This window comes from Cetorhinus maximus, chromosome 6 (genome assembly GCF_964194155.1).
Source record: "Cetorhinus maximus chromosome 6, sCetMax3.hap1.1, whole genome shotgun sequence".
Classification (NCBI taxonomy): domain Eukaryota; kingdom Metazoa; phylum Chordata; class Chondrichthyes; order Lamniformes; family Cetorhinidae; genus Cetorhinus; species Cetorhinus maximus.
Genome location: NC_135884.1, coordinates 11,604,812 through 11,628,150, shown reverse-complemented (window position 1 = coordinate 11,628,150; position 23,339 = coordinate 11,604,812). Strand labels below are relative to the sequence as shown.

The 23,339-nt window shown below is 41.6% G+C and overlaps 1 protein-coding gene across 2 annotated transcripts in view; it reads right to left on the bottom strand.

Moving 5' to 3' along the window:
- Window positions 1–1,546: 1,546 nt before the first annotated feature.
- The window catches only part of usp4 (ubiquitin specific peptidase 4 (proto-oncogene)), an 83,725-nt gene continuing 61,932 nt past the window's right edge, over window positions 1,547–23,339 (bottom strand). For both annotated transcript variants that reach the window (XM_078543174.1, XM_078543175.1), the window contains 7 exons: window positions 22,586–22,837; window positions 21,614–21,684; window positions 18,273–18,388; window positions 14,320–14,469; window positions 12,417–12,520; window positions 12,223–12,311; window positions 1,547–2,578 (listed from right to left, as the gene is read on the bottom strand). In XM_078543174.1, the coding sequence (XP_078399300.1) occupies window positions 2,438–2,578; window positions 12,223–12,311; window positions 12,417–12,520; window positions 14,320–14,469; window positions 18,273–18,388; window positions 21,614–21,684; window positions 22,586–22,837 (923 nt within the window). In that variant the 3' untranslated portion in view covers window positions 1,547–2,437. The remainder of the gene's footprint in view (window positions 2,579–12,222; window positions 12,312–12,416; window positions 12,521–14,319; window positions 14,470–18,272; window positions 18,389–21,613; window positions 21,685–22,585; window positions 22,838–23,339) is intronic.

Genomic DNA, 23,339 nt, shown 5'->3' with positions numbered 1-23,339 from the left:
AGTACTTCCTCTCTCATTATGCTGATTGTAACAGTATCTACTGTTTCACACTCATTAACTAGAATGTCTGCATCATCCCTCTCCTTTGTGAAGATAAAGACAAAGTACTCATTAAAAACCCTACCCACATCTTCTGCATCAACATGAGCTACCTTGCACATTCTTGATAGACCCTACTCTTTCCTTCGTTATCCTCTTGTTCTTAATGTACCGATGAAATATCTTTGGGTTTTCCTCGATTTTACTTGTCAATATTTTTTTTTGCTTTCCTGATTTCATTATTTACTTCATCCCTGTATTTTCTATGCTCATCTAGGCTTTCTAGCATATTTATTTTTTGTGACTGTCATAAGCTTTCTTTTTCTGCTTTACCTTACCCTGTATGCTTCTAACCAGGGGGCTCTAGATATAGCACCACCCTTTTTCTTTGTGGGGACATGTCTACACTTTGCCTGCAGAATCTCACTTTTGAATGCCTCCCACTCGTTTCCCTTCAAGTAGCTGTAACTAGCCCACTTCCACCAGATCATACCTCAGCTTCGTAAAATTTATCTTTCCGCGATTTAGAACTTTCACTTGTTCTTTCTTTATTCTTTTCCATAATTACGCTAAATCTAACTGCATTATGGTCACTATCTCCAAAATGGTCACTCATTTTGCTACTTCATCCACTTGCCCAGCTTCATTTCCTAAGACTAAATATAAAATTGCACTCCCTCTTCTTGGACTTATGTGCTGGCTAAAAAAGTTTTCAGTTCATTCAGCAAGGAACTGGATAGAGCTTTACAATTTTTAAATACTAGCCAAAATCTGTGGTTTTGCACATCAAGAAGCATAATTGTGCACTATTCAGATTGAGCCAGGTTAGAGGTGAAGGGAAGAGTGGTAAAAGGGCAGGCGGGTTTGGGAGCAAGGGCAGCAGGCCATTTCGGTTTAATTTCAGTGTGACTGACCGGTTTGAAAGGAGTGAATGCTTAGGGATGAAGGGGACAGATAGATCTGGACTGGCTTGGGGAGGGCGAAAATCAGCTGTCACATTCCAGGAACATTTTAGCTCCAAGGCAACAAACTGGGGGCATGGAAAAGTGCCTCTCAGCAAGGGAAGAGGATGGTTCTCAGTGTCTCAAAGTTAGATTATTGGACTTCAACAGATCAGAATACTGTGGATCAGCCAGAGTGCAGGAGAAGTGTACAGGCCAAAGACATTGGTACAAAAAGTAATCTCAGCATTTTCTAAGGCAAGTATTGATGTTTATACTTTTGCCAGAGACAGTGGCTGTCAAGTGTTTTAAGTGCATTTTGAAATTGAATATTTGGACACACTCAGTAACTTTAATATACAACAAATTGGTAGACTTAGGGTAGTAGAGAATTGATGAACTTCAGAAAAACTGAGTAATTTTCTCAATGTACGATAGAGGTTACAAAAGACTGTAAAATCAGTGTTTTCTGTAAAAGTTCTTGCTTGAAGTGTGTAGCGCTTTATTACATTATTTCCCATCTGCTTTCCAATTTTTTTGCTAGAAACCAAAAGGAGATCATAGAATAAAAGTTATAACAGTTCTAATTCATTTTTATCAAAACTTGGTGTTCAAAAAACAGAACTATTCCCACTAGAGTTACACAGTGAGCCCACATGACAGATAAAGTCATAGCTCCAATCAGCGGTCTTTATTTATTTAGAGATACGTATTAAAACCAGCCACTTACAAAGTGCCAGTTTGGGCAAAAAGACTAGAAGAAACTGATGCGAAATTTACATTACAATACATACCAGCAAACTTATGCTGGTTTGGATCAGTTATCTCACCTGGGGGTTGGAAACCTCTGTTCCTGTGCTGCCTATAATACAATATAATATTACAAATTTTAATATCGGAGTCACAGTAGCCAAACCACAAATAAACCAGTGCCCTGCTACAAATTTATAATGCAAGATTTCCAGGTTAAGATGCAAGGTGTCATTCATGCAAAGAAATACCATTATACCGATAAGAAGAAACAATACAAGCAATACAAGTTTGTGACATAACTTAAAAATCCAAATTGGGCAGAAAATTAATCTGGGAAGGAACTGAGTAGAAACTGCAACCTTTTTCAAAAATAAACCAAACCAAAAACCCTGATCTCAAATTGATGAGAAAAAACCTCACTTAAAAATTTCCAAAGCAGTTTATTTTACAGTACAGTGACATTCGTTAATTGTCATCAGAAATCAGTAGATTCTGAAACAGAGCATGACTGAACAAAGGTTAAGCAACTGTTATTTTTCTTCACCCAGTCATCCAGATCTGACCAATTTTGTTTTTAAAAAAGTTGCTGTTATCAAGAGGGTTCTTGTCCCCTACCCTGAAGGCAGCTGGTGCTGATGATATAGAGCAGCATAGTCCAAAAACAGTTGATCTAATTTCTTGTTGGCAAATCATGCACTTTCATCTTAGTTGGTATCCATTTTGTCGTCTTCATTTTTTCTATTCTCACCATTCTCTGCAGCAGGAGTGCTCAAGGAAGCAGATGAACTGTTGTAATGGCTATTGGGGTCTCTACGTTGGTAGAAAAGAACATAAGCTGCTTTTGTCTAGGAAAAATAGAAATCACAGTATCATGTTTAGATGGTGGGGCAATGCAATGTACGGCATCATGATAAAACAATATTACATTTGATGTTTCTTCAAGATCCTTTCCTAATTCATTTCTTGACCTGACTCAAGTCATGCAAGGTTATTAAAGGTAAAGTGAGTGGGCAACAAGGTAGCATATGGAGTATAATGTGGGCAAGCATGTGGTTACTCACTTTGGTAGTTTTTTAAAAATTCATTCACAGGATGTGGGCTTCACTCACTGGGCCAGCATTTATCCCTAGTTGCCCTTGAGAAGGTGATGGTGAATGACCTTCTTGAACCGCTGCAGTGCATGTGGTGTTAGGAAGGGCGTTCCAGGATTTTGACCCAACAACAGTGAAGGAACGGCAATATGTATATATTTTAATTTATTCATTCATGGGATGTGGGCGTCGCTGGCTAGACCAGCGTTTATTGCCCAACCCTAATGGCCCTTGTTCAGAGGGCATTTTAAGAGTCAACCAAATTGCTGTGGGTCTGCAGTCACATGTAGGCCAGACCAAGTAGGGATGGCAGATTTCCTTCCCTAAAGGACATTAGTGAACCAAGTCAGGATAGTGAGTGGCTTGGAGGGGTATTTCCAGGTGGTGGTGTTCCTATCTATCTGCTGCCCTTGTTCTTTCTAGATGGTAGGGGTTGTGGGGTGCTGTCTAAGGAGCCGTCTTGAAGATGGTACACACTACTGCTACTGTGCGTCAGTGGTGGAGGGAGTGAATGTTTGTGGATGTAGTGCTAATCAAGTGGGCTGCTTCGCCCTGGACAGTGTCAAGCTTCTTGACTGTTGTGGAAGCTGCACTCATCCAGGCAAGGGGAGAGTATTCCATCATACGCCTGACTTGTGCATTATAGATGGCGGACAGGCTTTGGGGAGTCAGGTGGTGAGTTACTCGTTGCAGGATTCCTAGCCTCTGACCTGCTCCTATAGCCACTGTATTTATATGGCTAGTCCAGTTCAGTTTCTGGTCAACGGTAACCCCCGGGATGTCGATAATGGGGGATTCAATGATGATAATGCTTTTGAATGTCTTGGGGCGATGGTTAGATTCTTTCTTGTTGGAGATGGTCATTGCCTGGCACTTGTGTGGCACGAATGTTACTTGCCACTTATCAGCCCAAGTCTGGATATTATTCAGGTCTTGCTGCATTTGGACATGGACTGCTTCAGTATGAGTCGTCGCAGGTGGTGCTGAACATTGAGCAATCATCAGTGAACATCCCCACTTTTGACCTTATGATGGAAGGAAGGTCATTGATGAAGCAGCAAAATTCCTGCAGTGATGTCCCGGAGCTGAGATGACTGACCACCAACAACCGCAACCATCTTCCTTTGTGCTAGGTATGACTCCAACCAGTGGAGAGTTTTCCCCCCCGATTCCCATTCATTCCAGTTTTGCTAGGGCTCCTTGAAGCCACACTTGGTCAAATGTGGCCTTGATGTCCAGGGCAGTCACTCTCACCTTAACACGGGAGTTCCGCTCTTTTGTCCATGTTTGAAGCAAGACTGTAATAAGGTTAGGAGCTGAGTGGCCATGGTGGAACCCAAACTGGGTGTCAGTGAGCAGGTTATTGCTAAGCAGGTTATTGCTAAGCAAGTGCCTCTTGATAGCACTGACCCCTTCCACTACTTTACTGATAATCAAAAGTAGACTGGTGGGGTGGTAATTGGCTGGGTTAGATTTGCTTTGCTTTTTGTGTACCAGACATGCCTGGGCAATTTACCACATAGCTGGTAGATACCAGTGTTGTAGCTGTACCGGAACAGCTTGGCTAGGGGCAGGGCAAGTTCTGGAGCACAAGTCTTCAGTGCTATTGTCGGGATATTGTCAGGACCCATAGACTTTGTATTATCCAGTGCCTTCAGCGGTTTCTTGATATCACGTGGAGTGAATTGAATTGGCTGGAGACTGGCAACTGTGATGCTGGGGACCTCCGGAGGCCGAGATTGATTACCCACTGGACACTTCTGGCTGAAGATTGTAGCAAATGCTTCAGCCTTCTCTTTTGCACTGATGTGCTGGGCTGCCCCATCATTGAGGATGGGGATACTAGTGGAGCCTTCTCCTGTGAGTTGTTTAATTGTCCACCACCATTCACGATGCGATGTGGCAGGACTGCAGATCTTAGATCTGATCTGTTGGTTGTGGGATCACTTAGCGTTGTCTATCACTTGCTGCTTATGCGTTTGGCATGCAAGTAGTTCTGTGTTAATAGCTTCACTAGGGTGACACCTCATTTTTAGGTATGCCTTGTGCTGCTCCTGGTATGCCCTCCTGCACTCTTTATTGAACCAGGGTTGATCCCCTGACTTGATAGCAATGAGAGTACAGAGAGAGATATGAGGTTAGATTGTGTTCGAGTACGATTCTGCTGCTGCCAATGGCTCAGAGCATCTCATGGATGCCCAGTCTTGAGTTGCTAGACCTGTTTGAAATCTATCCCATTTAGCACGGTGGTAGTGTCACACAGCACAATGGAAGGTATCCTCAATGTGAAGGTGGGACTTCCGTCTCGACAATGACTGTGCGGTGGTCACTCCTGCCGATACTGTCAAGGACAGATGCACAGATGCATCTGTGGTAGGCTGGTTGATGAGGATGAGGTCAAGTATGTTTTCCCCTCTTGTTGGATCCCTCACCACCTGCCGCAGACCCAGTCTAGCAACTATGTCATTTAGGACTCAGCCTGCTCGGTCAGTAGTGGTGCTACCGAGCCACTCTTGGTGATGGACTTTGAAGTCCCCCACCCAGACTACACCCTGCACCCTTGCTGCCCTCAGTGCTTCCTCCAAGTGGTGTTCAACATGGAGGAGCACTGATTCATCAGCTGAGGGAGGGCAGTACGTGGTAATCAGCAGGAGGTTTTCTTGCCCATGTTTGACCAGATGCCATGAGACTTCATGGGGTCTGGAGTCAACGTTGAAGACTCCCAGGGCAATTCCCTCTCAGCTGTATGCCACTGTGCCGCCACCTCTGCTGGGTCTGTCCTGCTGGTGGGACATGACATACCCGGGGATGGTGATGATGGTGTCTGGGACATTATCTGTAAGCTGAGATTCCATGAGGATGACTGTGTCAGGCTTTTGCTTGACTATTCTGAGAGAGACTGACTCGTCCATGACAGTAATAGTAGAAAAACAGAAAAAAAGTGTGAAACCTCTAAATGCTGATGTTCAAACAGACTTGGGTATACTCAAGGTTAGTACACCTGTACAGGAGGGGATCAGGAGGCAAGTAGCATGTTGGCTTTTATTGCAAGGGGATTACAGTATAAGAATAAATAGCCTTGTTCCAAACGTATAGGATTTTGGTAAGACCATACCCGGTGTACTGTGCTCAGTTTTGGTCTTCATATCTAAAAGGAGGATATACTTGCATTGCAGGCAGTAGAGAAAAGGTTCACTATATTAGTTCTTAGGGTGAGAAGGTTGGCCTATGGTTAGAGGCTGAGAACAGTGGGCATATATTCTCTGGAGTTCAAAAGAATGAGAGAAGTTCTCATCAAAACATACAGGATTCTGAAGGGACTTGGCAGGGTAGACACCAATGCAGTTTCCGCTAGCTGGGGAATCTAGAACCTGAAGGCACAGTGTTAGGATAAGGGGTTGATCATTTAGGACCAAGATGAGAAGAAATCTTTTCACTCAGATTGTGAATCTTTGGAATTGTGAATGCTCCATCATTGAGTTTCTTTGAGGATAGACAGATTTTTTGGTATCTCAGGGAATCAAGGGATGGGGAGTGAGTAGGAAAGTGAAGTTGAGCAGATGATGAGTCATGATTATATTGAATGGTGGAGCAGGTTCTAGGGCTGTATGGTCTACTTCCATTCCTATTTATGTTCCATCCCTCTCTCTGGCAACAGTCTGAGAATCAGCTAGTCTGTTTGGAACCTTGGGGTCATATATGATCCCGAGATGAGCTTCTGACCTCAGTCATGTCATCATTAAGGCCACCTATTTCTACCTCTGTAACATTGCCCAACTTTGCCCATCTCAGCTCATCTGCTGTCAAAACCCTCATTCATTCCATTATTACTTGCAGCTAAAAAAACATGAACCTGCCATACAAGGGACTGTGGTTCTTTATATTTACCCAACTGCATTCGCAAACTAATATATAAACTTACAAAAAAATCATATTTGGAAGCCAGTGTGCAGAACAAGTATTTAAAATAAAAGCATTCCCTTTTGTCTCAGACAGTGCAATCTCAGCAGGGGCAGCATGTGCTTCTGTGCCTTTGGGCTTGTGGACAAGAGTTCCCGTTTCTGATTACTATCCAGTGACTCTTGACAGAAAGTACAGTTGTGGATGTTAGGCAAGGAAAGGATCAGGCTCAGGTATGATTGCCTTTCTAAAAAGAAAGACTTGCATTTATATAGCTTTTTGCACAACCACAAGATATCCCAAACTGCTTTCAGCCAAGTACTTTTGTAATGTAGGTAATCTGGCAGAGTTGACTGATGGATAAATATTGATACCATGGGACCTCTCACATCCACCCGAGGGGGCCTGGTTTAAAGGCAACTCCAACAGTGCATCAGTCTCTTAGTGGAGTGTCAGCTTTGATTTTTGTGCTCAAGCCCTGGAATGGGACTTGAACCCACAACCTTCTGACTCAGGAGGCGAGGGTGTCACCAACTGAGCCACAGCAGACACTAGTAACAGTCCAACAGTATGCAGACACAGGAAAAATGGGCACTTGGGTAAGGTACCAGAGGATTCACAGAGCTGGAATGGAACACCAGCTAAAAAAAAAAGCACCATCCTGAAAAGAGAAAGTTGGGATGAGCAGAGGGAAAAAAATGGCATCCCCTTCCAATTTTGCTTTTTTTTAAACCTGCTCTGCTAATGCTGATTTATTAGTACTAGAAATGCACTGAACACAACAGGCTCACTCATTGTCAGATTTTTCCTTTGAGGAAAACATCTTTCACTAGATTGATTGGGTGGAAATTCAATGTTGAGAACCATTGGTTTGAACTCAGGTGCTACCCTCTAAAGATTAATGCATTGCACCAACTACTTATTTTGCAAGGAACCAAAGGATAGGCAGGACCAAGAGTTAATGTCACAGAAATTCTTTACCACCAAGCATAAATCTGGGCAGGGTAGTGAAGGCGAGGTTAATTTTAAGGAGGCTTTTGAAGATGCGCAAAGTTAAACCTAGACAAAGGAGCTTTAAAGGAAGGTTATAAAGTGAGATAATCCAAATGTTTGAAATTATGAAAGAATGGGATACCTTAGATAGTACACTGTTTCCAGAAGTTGAAGGATCAAGAATGAGCGCACACAAATTCAAGATTAAATGCAAGAGATTTTGAACAGAGTGAATTGATGGTGGATGCGGTGCCAATGGAACTGGGAAAGGCCAGGGCAATGCAGATGGGCCTCCGTTCAGTAGGTAGTAGGACTCTGTATGAAATTGAGTTTCTGTAGGATGGGACTCAGGAGGTCAGCAAGGAGACAGCTTTGGAAGAAATTGAGGTAACAAAGACGAATGAAAGCTTCGGCAGCAAATATTAAGTGGTGGAAGTAGGTGGTTGATGTTGGACTAGATGTGGGATTTGAAGCCCTGCTCAGGTTAAACAGGACATCAAAGCGAGTACTGTGGAAGGGGATGGAATTGATGCAGATCTAAACTGTGCAGCTTCAGTCTTACCATTGTTTAGTTGGAGGCTGTTGTTGTTAGGTAGGTAGCTGCACAGCAGCGAGTACTATGGATAATGGTGGAGAGATACAGCTAAATGTTGTCAGCATACATATGGAAGTTGACCCTGCACTTACATGTGTATGTGAGGAATAGGAAAGTAGAGGATGGAATCTTGAGATGACTATGTTTGAATGGAAGTGGAAATCATGCAAGCACCTGGAGAAATTGAATTATTAATGGGCAGTGACCAAAGGTTGACAATGGAGGACTAGCAGTAGAGGAAGATAGAAAGGTTGTTCGAAACAAAGGATGAAGTGGAGGGCCAATTTGTTGCAGTCGCAACCAATATAGTGATTTTCACTAGGATCGTCTGGGTGTTATGATTGGGACACAAACTGGGTTGAAGGGAAGCAAACAGGAAATAATGTTCGAAATATGAGATTAAAAGTAAAAAAGGTGAAAGCTATAATAGCTCACCAAATGAGGTCAGCAAGGAGCTCTGACTTTGATTTTTTTTATTCATTCACGGGATGTGGGCAGCGCTGGCTAGGCCATTATTTATTGCCTATTTCTAATTGCCCTTGTGAAGATGGTAGTGAGCTGCATTCTTAAACTACTGCAGTCCATGTGGTGCAGATGCAACGCAGTGCAGTTAGGGAGGGAGTTCCAGGATTTTCACCCCACAACAGTGAAGGAATGGCGATATATTTCCAAGTCAGGATGGTGAGTGGCTTGGAGGGGAACTTCCAGGGGGCGGTGTTCCCATGTATCTGGTGCCCTTGGGGAGTTCCTCAGTGCATCTTGTAGATGTTATACTCTGCTGCCACTGTGCGCCAGTGGTGGAGGGAGTGAATGTTGTAGATGGGGTGCCAATCAAACGGGCTGCTTTGTCCTGGATGGTGTTGAGCTCCTTGAGTTATTGGAGCTGCATTCATCCAGACAAGTGGGGAGTATTCCATCACACTCCTGACTTGTGCCTTGTAGGTTGTGGACAGGCTCTGGAGAGTCAGGAGGCGAGTTACTCACTGCAGGATTCCCAGCCTCTGACCTGCTCTTGTAGTCACAGTATTTATATGGCTAGTCCAGTTCAGTTTCTGGTCAATGGTCACCCCCAGGATGTTGATAGTGGGGGATTCAGCGATGATAATGCCATGGAATGACAAGGGGCGATGGGTAGATTTTCTCTTGTTGGAGATGGTCATTGCCTGGCGCAACATGTTACTTGCCACTAGTCAGCCCAAGCCTGGATATTGTCCAGGTCTTGCTGCATCTGCACACAGACTGCTTCAGTATCTGAGGAGTCACGAATGGTGCTGAACATTGTGCAATCATCAGCAAACATCCCCATTTCTGACCTTATGATGGAAGGAAGGTCATTGATGAAGCAGCTGAAGATGGTTGGGCCTAGGACACTACACTGAGGGACTCCTGCAGTGACGTCCTGGGGCTGAGATGATTGACTTCCAACAGCCACAACCCTCTTCCTTTGGGCTAGGTATGACTCCAACCAACAGAGTTTTCCCCGATTCCCATTGACTCTAGTTTTGCTAGTTTGGCACACTCGGTCAAATGCTGCCTTGATGTCAAGGGCAGTCACTCTCGCCTCAGCTCTGGGGTTCAGCTCTTGTGGCCATGTTTGGATCAAGGCTGGAATAAAATCAGGAGCTGAGTGATCCTGACAGAACCCAAACTGAGCATTAGTGAGCAGGTTATTGCTAAGCAAATGCAGCTTGATAGCACTGTTGATGACCTATTCCATCACTTTACTGATGATCGAGAGTAGACTGATGGGATGGTAATTGGCTGGGTTGGATTTGTTCTCCTTTTTGTGGACAGGACATACCTGGGTGATTTTCCACATTGCTGGGTAATTCCGGTGTTGCAGTTTGACTGGAACAGTCTGGCTCAGGGCATGGCAAGTTCTGGGGCAGTCTTCAGTGTTATTGCCAGAATATTGTCAGGGCCCATAGCCTTTGCAGTATCCTGTGCCTTCAGCAGTTTCTTGGCGTCACGTGGAGTGAATCAAACTGGCTGAAGACTGGCATGTGATGCTAAGGACGTCCGGATGAGGTTAAGATAGGTCACCCCCTTGGAACTTCTGGCTGAAGATTATTGCAGATGCATCAGCCTCATCTTTTGCACTAATATGCTGGGCTCCCTCATCGTTAAGGATGGGGATATTTGTGGAGCCGCCTCTTCCAGGGAGTTGTTTAATCGGCCCCACCATTCATGACTTTATGTGGCAGGACTGCAGAGCTTATGTCTGATCTGTTGGTTGTGGAAATGCTTAGTTCAGTCAATCACATGCTGCTTACGCTGTTTGGCACACAAGTGTGTATTGTAGTTTCGCCAGGTTGACGCCTCATTGTAGGTATGCCTGGTGCTGCTCCTGCCATGCCCTCCTGCAGTCTTTATTGAATCAGGGTTGATCCCCTGGCTTGGTGGCAATGGTAGAGTGAGTGATATGCCAGGCCATGAGGCTACAGATTGTGGTCAAGTACAATTCTGCTGCTGATGGCCCACAGCGCCTCATGGTTGTCCAGTCTTGAGTTACTAGATCTGTTTGAAATCAATCTCATTTAGCATGTTGGTAGTGTTACACAATACGATGGAGGGTATCTTCAATGTGAAGACGGGACATTGTCCCTGCAAGGATTGTGGAGTGGTCACTCCTACCAATACTGTCATGGACAGATGTATCTCTGGCAGGCAGATTAAATAAGGATGAGGTCAAGTATGTTTTTCCCTCTTATTGGTTCCCTCATCACCTGCCATAGACCCAGTTTAGCAACTACATCCTTTGGATTCAGCCAGCACAGTCAGTAGAGGTGCTACCAGGCCACTTTTGGTGATGGACAATGAAGACCCCATCCATAGTATCTTCTGCACCCTTGCTGCCCTCAGAGTCGATGCTGAGGATTCCCAGGGCACCTCCCACCTGGCTGTATACCTCTGCTGGGATGGTGATGGGGGTGTCTGGGACATTGTCTGTGAGGCTGCTGCTTGACTAGTCTGTGAGACAGCTCTCCTAATTTTGGCTCAAAAGCCCCAGATGTTTGTAAGGAAGACTCTGCAGGGTCAACAGGGCTGAGTTTGCTGTTGTCATTTTTGGTGCCTAAGTTGATGCCAGGTGGTCCATCTGGTTTCATTCCTTATAGACCCTCTAGCAATTTGATACAACCGAGTGGCTTGCTAGGCCATTTCAGAGGGCATTTAAGAGTCACATTGGAGTCACAAGTTAGGTCACATGTAGGGCTAATGTCCTTCCCCTATAGGACATTAGTAAACCAGATGGTTCTTACAATAGTCAACAATGGTTTCATGGTCATTATTAGGCTTTTAATTCCAGATTTTTATTGAATTCAAATTCCGCCATCTGTTGCGGTGGGATTTGAACCCTGGTCCCCAAGCATTACCCCGGGTCTCTGGACTACACCACCACCTCCCCAATGTGCTCTTGCTGAAACTTAGGAGTGAAAACCCTTTAAAGAGAAAAAGTCACGCTGCTGCTGATAGCACTATTTATGCAGGACACATTGGCAGCAACAATGACAAGGTGAATTTATAGTGTATGTAATGTATCAGCTAGTGATGGACACTAAATGTGACCGTGCCAGCATCATCTACACCCAGAGAACAATTTTTAAAAATCAAAACAATCTAAGGCGTTTCACAGATACTGGTCAGAAGGAGGAAGGGGACTAGACGATATTGGTATTCTGAATGTGGGGGAATATGTGTTAACACGAGTTTAGGAAAGAAATTTCAGAGTATATGATAATCCCATATGCAAAACAGACTCTCTACACCTGTCAGATTGGTTTGCCCCCAGATTGTGGAACTGGACATACCGTTGTTGTATGCAAACATTTAATTAATTTTATTCATTTATAAATGAGAAATTCCCAAATACAACCATAATATTTTCCATACTGTAGTTAATGTAACTTACTACAATCTGATCTTCTGACGCTCCTGATACACTACTGTCATCAAAGTAATACCATTGTCCATCAATTTTATTTTTAGCATATGCAGTATCTGTTGGCAGAAAGACATACCAAGTTATAGCTGTACATTCACAAATAATTAGTTGTTAACGTCCTTCAAGTTTCAGTAAATAAAATGTAAATGTAAGTTACTTACAATGGCCTCCTCCCATTCCTCCATAGTGGTTAGTTACTGCAACAAGGTCATAGATACAAGGGCCGGCTTTGGGGTTGTAGACAAACTCAGTCATGTTCAAATCCCTACAGGCCCATTAAAAAAAAACTATTTAACATTAATGTTTCAAAGAATATAGAATATGCATTTAAAAAGACTCACCAATGCATTTCTTCACTGGACCCATGCAATTGCTACAACTATAGTACTTCACCAGGGCTAACTGACAACCCCCTTTTGCAAAACAGAGACCTTGAAGCAAACTAACTGATACTCATACCTCAATAACCTCATTCTATTTCAGTGAGATAAGGGATCTGGCAAAAATTGAATAGGCAGAAAAGTTAGCAAACAGGATGATAGATCAACAACGGAGCATTTTGAAACAACATTATAATGCAAACTGAGTCAAAAACTGTACAATCTTGAAGTTTAATTTTTATGTTCCCTAAGGATTTAATGATAATCCAACCAAAAACAGAAGCTGCCACTAAAATGGATATTGAAAATTAACCGAATTACCTGAAGAACTTAAATTAGAAAGTGAACTAGTGGTTTTGCTTTATACTCTATATCCACAATAGGAAAATTCAACCCTAACACAGTGAAAGGAACAAATACCACATACAAGGCTACTGAGGCCCAGTGAAATGAGAGAGTATTAGATATTTCTGAATCAATTAATTTAGAGAGGGGACACCAAAATGAAAAGAGTTATTAATTTACAAATGCATAATATTAATTGAGTGTTGGCACAGCAACAAATCTATGAAGCATTGGATGAGCAGGCATGCCAAATATTTAAAGAGGATGTAGTAAACACCAGAAGACCAAGTCAATAAAATGGGGTAATAGTGAATCAACAAATTAATGGAACAGTGGGTAGACAAATAAAGGAGTTAGTGGGTACCATGAAGTAATAAATTCAGAGAGATTAGCTTTAACTTAAAGAGCCTTTTAAGCTTATTATTTTAGTTATAACAGTTAGTACTATATAAATACTATATATTGATATAGTGTAGCGAGATCACATCAACCTAAGCAGTTCAAAACTGTATAACTGGCTTAGTCATTACAAAGACCCATTGCTATGAGGAAAGTGACCATGGAAGTGGTGAGGGGTGCAGATAAGTAGGGAAACTGCAGAAGGTAATGGGGGCTAGTACAAGGCCTGAGGTGGTAAGCCAGTAAAGTAACTACAACACCAGGGAAAGCAGGATTTGGTAGGGTGATGGTAAGAGGAAGCCCTGGGTGCCTTGTTTAAACCAAGTAAAAGCATACACATAGACACACATATATAAATTGGAACTAGGCCTGTTCTTTTTAATTTAATATTCAAGTTTCATCTTGAGTTTATGTTGCAAAACTAGACCAAGGGGCAGTAAATGTAATGGAATCTGTTCCATTTCTGCAATACTTTTTTAATTCCCAATGATGAACACGTGTGTGTATACATGCCAGAAAATAGGAAGCTGCATTAGTGGCCTGCTCAAACAGGCTAAAATGATGGCTATTAAAAAACATATTCTGCTGACGGGGGAGAGATCAGGTAAGTATCAAGCAGCAGCTCCAAAGGTAAATGCACCAACGAGGCTATTCCATTAAACAGAAGGCTCTCCAAAAATCAGTTTCCTCCTGTTAATCATTTTTAGTTCAATACCATTCCATATTAATAGATCAGGAAGTATACAGGTGATTGTTAATGATTATACGTGAGAACCCACAACCTGATACTCCTATGCATCATACATTGGTGTGGAAAACATGTGGCCCAGGTTCTCAGTACAGCAATTTTAATTATTTTTGTTGTAAAAACACAGTAAATTAAAATAAATGCTCCAGTACACCATAGAACAGACCAACCAATAATCAGTCAATGTCTCACCTTATAGGAAACTCCACTAAAGTGTCAAGTTTATCTCTCCAATATCTATTATATGAGAAACGCTTCAGATGTACCACGAGGATCTTTGGTAGTGACCACAAGTCAAACTTCTTAGTGGCTTGCTGGTGCTTTTTACAAGTGGGGCAGTACCTGTGGAAACAAGATACTAACATATAATTTCTGGAAAGATACATTTAATTTGAAATGAAAACTGATTACTAGATATTACATTAAATTTAACTGAATTTTTTTGCCTCCCTTCCCCCTTTTTTTTTTGTCCTTCAGTGCTCCTCTCCTGATGATGTGGACCCCTTGCTGAGATATTTCCATTACTGTACAAATAGTGTCTATCAAGTATCTATTTTATCCTTGGAGGCACTGCATTCAAGCTCAATCCTGTACTCGCCCAAATTCTCACAAATGCCCTTCTACCAAGAGTCACTGGGTAGTGATCTGGAACATGAATGTAGAGCAATTTTACCCTTGTTGACCTAGGGAACTGCTAATTGTTCCTTACTACTGTCCTGACTGCAACCAGTTAACTTAGCACTAACTGGGATACACTGCCATTCCACATTTGGTGCTTGGACTAGCAAATCCATCATAAGAACTTGTTTGTAGTTTGATGACTTCAGTACAGTAAAATTCTCTTTCACCATCCTCCCCGCAACTCCTCCTGTGCTAAAGAGTAGTTTTTTTTGCTGCCTTTATTCGCCAGCTGAAGTGCAGACAAACAACTTCAAATACAATTTTCTCCAGCAATGGCTCATTAATTTACTTTTTGGGTTTCCTTTTGTGAGGAGGGTTTTTTTTTCATGTAATACATTTTTTTCTATGGGAAACTACAGGCATTAACCAATGTCCAAACATTCTTTTATTTCCAGCCAAGAGAGTAATATGTTTTGATTTTTGACAGTCTCTGAAGCTTGCATGGAAAGTTGGACATTGCAGGATTCTCATCCCTTGGAGAGAGAAAAAAATAATTTCTGCCAAAAATTCAATAACTCTGATGATAATTAATGAAACTCAACTGAGGTGAACAATGCCAGCTTTCCATAATTCCACATTTAAACAATTGTGGAAATGAAATGCTGAGCATTAAGTAACTATCTCAGACACACAGTAGGACATCTCCCATTGGTAGATGAAGAGAACGACCTTGCACAATAACAACTGAATGATGTCCTAAATGACTGCCTTTTGCTAGCAGGGGAATCTATCAATCTAACTCAAAATATCTGACCAAGACACTCTAGAATCCCCACTACCCTGAACTGTGTGTTAGTGTTTCCACAACAAATGACTGCCTTGATAAAATTGTTCTCTGATTAAGACATCATAGCAGGTTGCCAACAGTCAATGTCTGTATAAATTAAATACTAGAACTACATTGCTATTAGTTTTATTTTTTTTTAGTTTACTCAAGCTCCCCTGCTTCCCACAAAAATAACCAGTTCAAACGCCAACCAAAATTAGGTTTTGAACTTTCAACATCTTGAATCAGAAGACAGTAACTTTCCTTAGTTTCTTAGAAATTCTCTCATTTCAAAATTGCATTTTTATGAACTTTTTTACAAAGTTCTGCATTTACAATATATTCTCTACATTTCTAAAATGGTTGTACTGAAGCTGAATACATGGAATGCTGCCAAAGGCATTACTTTTGAAAGTTTCTATTTGTACTATTTAGAAGGACTGTTTCTTCTGCTTTAAACAAACAAGATAAAAAAGATATAGGTATTTAAAGACCCAGAAAACAGTGATTGGCATACTGGCTTTTCATCTCTGGGGCCAGGAGTCTAATTTAGCCCAGACTGATGGGATGCTTCCTGTAAGGACTCCATCCCATTCTCTCAGTTCCTTCGCTTCGTCGCATCTGTTCCGACAATGCCACCTTCCAAAATGGCGCTTCTGACATGTTTTCCTTCTTCCTTAACCGAGTTTTCACACCCAATTTGGTTGACAGAGCCCTCAACTGTGTCTGACCCATCTCCTGCGCCTCTACCCTCACACCTTCCCCTCCCTTCCAGAACCATGATAGGATTCCCCCTTGGCCTCACTTTTCACCCCACCAGCCTCTGCATTTAAATGATCACCCTCCGGCATTTCCGCCAACTCCAGCATGATGCCACCACCAAATACATCTTCCCCTCACCTGCCTTGTCAGTATTCCGTAGGTACTGTTCCCTCCAGGACACCCTGGTCTACTCCTCCATCACCCCTTCCCCTTCCCTCGGTACCTTCCCATGCAATCGCAGAAGATGCAACACCTGCCCCTTTACCTCCTCACTGTTCAAGGGCCCAAATACTCCTTTCAGATGAAGCAGTGCTTCACTTGCACTTCCTTCAATTTGGTCTACTGCATTCGCTGCTCCCAACGCAGTTTCCTCTGCATCGGGGAGGCCAAACGCAGACTGGATGACTGTTATGCGGAACGCCTTTGGTCTGTCTGTAAGCATGACCCAGACCTTCCTGTCGCTTGTCATTTCAACACACCATCCTGCTCTCATGCCCACATGTCCGTCCTTGGCCTGCTGCAAAATTCCAATGAAGCCCAACAAAAACTGGAGGAACAGTACCTCATCTTTCAATTAGGCACTTTACAGCCTTCCAGACTTAACATTGAGTTCAACTTCAGGCCATTAACTCTCTACTCTATCTTCACCCCTTTTTTAATCCCTCTTTTAAAATTATTTTTATTTTTTATTCAGTTATTTTTATTTATTGTTTTATCCCCTTTAACCCTTTTTCTATCCCTTTTCCCCAACCATCGGCCCCTCTCCCCACCCCACCCCCAGAACTTGTTCATGTTGTTCTTTCACAGGGTGCTGACCCTTGTTCTGCTATTCACACATTCTGCTTTCTTACCTTTATGCCATTATCAGCACCTCCTTTCGCCCTTACCACTACCATTAATACTCTCTTTGTCTTGTGTCCATGACAGCTTTGTCAATCTCTCCTTAGCCCCCACCTATTGCTGACCTTCTATCCAGCTTCACCCACTCCATCCCCTTAAACAGTATAAATATCACATTTCTACTCCTCTTTAGCTCTGAAGGAGAGTCATATGGACTTGAAACGTTAACTCTGTTTCTCTCTCCACAGATGCCGTCAGACTTGCTGACTTTTTCCAGCATTTTCTATTTTTATTTCAGATTTCCAGCATCCGCAGTATTTTGCTTTTATCTGATAGGATGGAAGTCTTTTTCATCTATTGGTTGCAAGGGTCCTTCCTCTACGAAGTGAGTTTCGGCAGTCTTGAGCAAGTTCCTAATTGGCAAACTCATGCGAGGACTACTGGGTGGGTGGCAGATTTGCAAAATTAAACAAAAGTAAGTTACACTGATGTAAGAGAAGGTGCTCTTCAGAGATTGGGGCTGAGGCAAGGTGGGTCAGAACAGAATAAGCTTTCCTCAATCTGTTTGCTCTATACCTGATGTGGGGCACTAGCTGGCAGAGATGGGAAATATACCATTCCCTTGCACCAACATCCCTCACCTTGATGAGCAGAAAAATGACAACAGCAAAAGGCTAGTAAAACCAAGTTAATTTTTTAACAAGTTACGTAATGCAGTTATCTTAAATTTTTTATGTGAAAAACAATAAACCTTCCCCAAGATGCATAAATGCATTAAAGCTTTCAGTATACTGTAAACTTGCATCCATATGACAGCTTGCATATGGATTAAATTAATTATGATGGTCTCGTATGCCACTGATTGTTCATTGGGTGATAGGTTGAAGTCACTCTGCTGTACTTATTTGAAACTGCCTTTCTGCCAAGCTACAAAATCTTGCTCCCTCAGCTGATTACAAGCTGCACTTCAACTCAGATTTGAACCACCCCACTCTAACAGCAGCGGAAAGGTCACAGAACTCCTAGGAAAACAGTGGGAAAGACTAAAAATAAATGAGTGGGGCGGGGGGGGGAATCAGCTGTATTGTGTACTAACCAAAGATCATGCTCTCCCAAGGTTTCCATTGTTGTAAACAAGTCTATACACTCTCTCAATGCAACTGAGCTTCTCTTCTTCTGAGGCTGTGACATACTTTCATGTTTTTCATATGCCTGTAGAAGTGACAAGAAGTGGCAAATTATTCTCATTTCACAACATAGTTTCCAATGGTGCTATCCTTATAAAATTCTTTAGTCCAAATTTATTTCCTAGGCGAACACCAACAATATCACAAAGAAATTAGATCATATTAAATTAGGAAAGTAAATCTTGAACAGTTAAGACGTTTATTCTATTAGATTACACCACTAAATTACTCCCAAATATTATTTATCTCTACTTATTTTGAAGTTTTCCCAACTACCTCTTACGGGAATCATTCCAGCCAATAGCTGTAGATTGTCAATCTGATCATATTACCAATTCAACCAGTAATTAACCTTCATTTAAGAGCCTGACCTTCACTAAGCAACTATTTTTTCAAAATTAAAAAACCATGATGAAAGGTTGAGGCCCATACTGCAGTTCACCACAAATGTCGATGATCTTAGAAGAGAAGACAAAGTAATCAGTACCTTCTATGTTCTCTAATATCTTAAACATTTGGGTGACTTGCACTCTGGGTCTCAGCCTTTCATCATGTTTCTTTAAAATTAAAAAAATTAGGTGATGCAAATATTGGATTTTAAGCCTCAAAATCAGACCTTGCTGCATGCAAATTAGCTGCCATATTCAACTATAAAACAGCAGTGTCTGCATTTCACCAATAATTAATTGGGTCTAACACACCATGGGACACCTCATGGTGTGAAAAATACTCCAGTAAACTTTGAGACAGCAGGCACTCTACCAACTGGAATTCACAATGAACCAGAATTTCTGATATTCACCTAATACAAATAGTCACTTTATCAACTGGAAGTAATTCTGAAGTTATCCAAAACCTGTACCTGTGTACTGAATTATTTTATACTTTATGTTTTAATGTACTGTTGAAGATTACTTACATATTAGATCATGCTACAAGCATTGCGCTGTATTCCATTGGTAAATGTAACTCTACAGTAACTGGCATTTTTGATTAACCCATTCCTAGCGCATGCCAGATAATTGTGGGCCATAACTTCCTTGGAGTGGCAAATTTCTTCTGTACCTGTCTTGCCCAACCTTCCAACACAGGCCGGGCGAGATCCAGGCAGCCCAGTTGTCTCTGAAGCTCAGCATCACAGTCCAGCACTGTTGAATTGACTTTTTTACAGCACTAGCTGCCGCAAAGCAGGTATGTTTAAAAGGTCCAATTGAAATTGACAGGCCAGGGAGAAGGTTATTGGGTAGGATTTAGGGGGTGGGATATTCGGAGGTCGGGTGAGGATGAGGGGATGGTTTCGTACATCAGGAGGGGGTGGAGGGAGTCAGACATTCTGGAGATTGTGGCGGGGGTTGGACATTTGGGGTGGTTGGATATGCAGTTGGGGGGGGAGCGGGTTGGACATGGGGGTCCGATCGGGTCGGAGAGTGAGAGTGAGGCCTGCGGGCAGTGGGGGGTCAGGTCAGTTGAGGAGTCTGGTGCGGCAACCTCATGGTGGGGGGATATACTGTGAGTGGGCGGTTAATCAGGGGTGGGGAGAATCCCCCGGGAGGGGTCAGGGGTAGTCCTGTTGTGGGGTGGGGGGGTGTCAGTTTGGGTCTTTACAATTGTTATCCAGAAGTTAGAAGAGCTTTTAATTCTTTTTCTGGGTAACTATTGGTGTGACCCTGTCAGAACCATCTGAAGTTTGTGCTTTAAATCGCATTTTCAGATGGTTCCTAGCACAGCGCAATTGCCCAGAGAAAGTGTGCACTTCTGGTCAATTGCCGTGCAAATGCTTACTAGTGAAGTTCTGAGAGGGATTCCCCAGCGCACTTTGGGGTACCACCCCAATCCGATACTGGAGAGCTCAGAAGTTACGGCCCTGATTTTACTGTAGATAAAAGCTGGTTTGTCATTCTTTATTTTCTGACAGAACCGAGGAATATTTCACAACTCACAGTATCAATGCATGTGGTTGTCTGTTTTATATATAAAATCCAAAACAATTTCCTTATTTATTTTAGTTGTATACAAATTGTCATTTAAAGGCTACGAATAGGACAGGATCAGAGAATCAATCTCCTGCTGCTCCTCAGCAACAGGAAGGGAAAGGCTACCAATCAGTTTTTTGAGTAGCTAATTGACAGCTGTGAGATATATGCCACCAGACTCAAAAAAACTTCTAATGTAGTTTTCCTCCCTGTAAAAATCCGCAAGTTAAGAAATTAAGCAGGGAAGAAGAATTAATTTCCTTGACTGATCACCATTAAATATTTTGCACTCAAACCTATGGAGCACCACAAATACTTATGATGCCTTAAGATTGACTGGATATTCCTTTGCAACAGAAACATTCTTTGATTTTGCACCAGAAACATTTTTACAATATTCAAGTTGACAATATATCTTAGCTGGATAATTGTCCAATAGATAGCCCACAGAGTTTTGGTTCATATTATTGCAGAATGTTAGATAATGTGAATTAGTAACAAACAATTCAGTATTTTCACTGTGGGTGAAGATAAAATCAGCGGGTGGTGACGTCAAGTTATAGAAGACGTGAGCTCTTTTTCAAATGCAAATACCATTAATTTTGTGGCCTTCATGGCTGAGATTACAGGCTCCATTTCATTGATTAATTTTGAACTAATCATTGGTGGTCCAGTTTACTAGAATATTTACTGCAGCACAATTTAAATAAATGTTTGAGTTTTAACAATGAGTGTTCTCTGTATGCCTATATGTGAAAAAATAAGATCCTTTTAGAAACAAATCTCTTGGTCTGAATAATGGAGGTTATTATGCACACAGGTTCATTGACACTGCTTAAATTTAGTCAAATCACAGTATTGTTCATGAGATGATTTAAAAGTAAAGTTTTAAGTACGAAGAAATAATTTAATCCTACAAGTACTTCCATTGAACTTTTACACATGCAATGCTTGGAAGTAAAATGGAGGAGAAGCGCTTGCTAATGCTACACTAACTAATACATGTGTTGATATTCACTTAAAAGTGTGCTGCAGTGCTACATTTATTTGTCACTATACCCCTATGCTCTAAATTATTTACCAAAAGTACTGCTCGGTTAGCGTGCTCTTTTCCTTCAAAGGCCTTAGTTAGAGAATAGACTATCATTCACTGTATCTTCAGCCTCTTTTCCCCACACTAGGTTTTCTCCTCATTTACCTCTCCCTCTTGCAGTCAGCTAAATTAAATGCAATATGTTGTTATGGTGGTTAAAAGGTTCCAAAGAAAATCCATGTACCTCAGCTTCTTGATCATCATAATATGTCTTTTTGATCTCAGAATCCCAGTCTATAGCAACTGTGGAATGTGCTGGAGAGAAACAAATATTGCCATATGAGTCTCAGAGTGAAAAATCAGCAAAATTAATTGAAATGTCAAGCCAGTTTTGACTAGACTTGTGCTTATGGTCACATATAATAAGTCACAGGCATCACACTTATGACCTATACCCAGCAATTGAGTGGCAGATTGCAATCACATCTGCAACTTTGGCACCAAATTTTAACATAACCAAGTACAGGCAAAATGAGTCAGAGGTTTATAAAATGGAAAAGATTATCTGTACAAAATCTAATGACTCATTTTAAATGTACCAAATTTTCTCACAACTAAGTTGCACCTACTTGTAACTTTTAGCTACTCTAATTTCCAGGCCAAATTTACATCCTGGAATTTTAAAAAAACACTAGAATGCGATGGGGGGTGGGGGAGGAAATGGGGGTGAGGGGGAGTGTGGAACAAGAGAAAATAGCAAGCTTTAGAATGTACTAAATTGTAAACTACAGTGTAGTAATTCTCCTTTCACCAAGAATATGCATCTATAAATATCATCAAGCAAGTTTCACAGCATGACTCCATTTTTGAAAATAAACAACGCAGTGATAAGATAGTTGGCGAAAGTGAAAGATTATTCTGAACAAATCTAGTGAATATCCTGAGGTGGTAACAAGATCTATCCACTGGATGTAATTTACTTGGATTTTCAGAAACTCCTTGATAAAATAATGTATATAAAGCCATTGATTGATGTTTTACATCATGTCTTAATGGTTTAAACTTAGGTGCGTCTCCTTCAGGAAATTAATAAGTTGCGGCAAGTTCTGATAGGTGTAATTGTGTATGATCTGTGGGAAGAGACTGAAACAATCTTTTTTGTTCCATGGACTTCATATTTTTAGTTCAGCATTGTCTTAAACTTTGTGTGGCTTACAGTTTAACTTGAGAAACGCCCCATCTTCTGTAATAGAGCTGAAATCTGAAGTGCCATAGGCATTCACCATACTGAAGCTGAAGAGTTTCTTTTTACAGTTCTGTTTATTCTCTTTGGCAGTGCGCTTGATGGGCCCATTTTCCATCTTATCATTCTCATCAGCTGCAGAACCGTCAGACTGGCTGTTTTCGGGTTCAGAACTATTTTCCTCATTATCTCCCACTACATTTTGAAGATCCATCTCCTCCTCAACTAAAGAATGTAGAACACAAAAATTAACAGATGGAAGTAATCAGAAGTCTTAAAAGAAACAAATTCACAAAATTCAGTTGCTAACGAAGTTTCAAAGCATTACTGTGCCACCTAAAAATATCTGTCCTTTAAAGCTTCAATATAATCGTCACAACCAAATGTTTAATCAAAGAATCATTAGCTTTTAGTCTCACAGGCAGGCAAAACTGTAGTGGAAGTGTCTTTAAAGAGGTACATTCCCATGAGGGGGAAAGATAGGTCAAACAAAGCCAGAGCTCTCTGGCTGACAAAGGAGAGAGAAAGATGAAGCAAAAAAAAAGGCGCATGTGACAGATGTCAGGTTTATGATATATGTGAGAGCCAGGCTGAATAAAGTTAGTTCAGGGGACAGAGAAAAAAGTAATAATAGAGATGAAAAGTATGAGAAGAAACTGGCAGCTAACATGAAAGGGAATCCAAAAGTCTTCTATAGGCATATAAATAGTAAAAGAGTAGCAAGAGG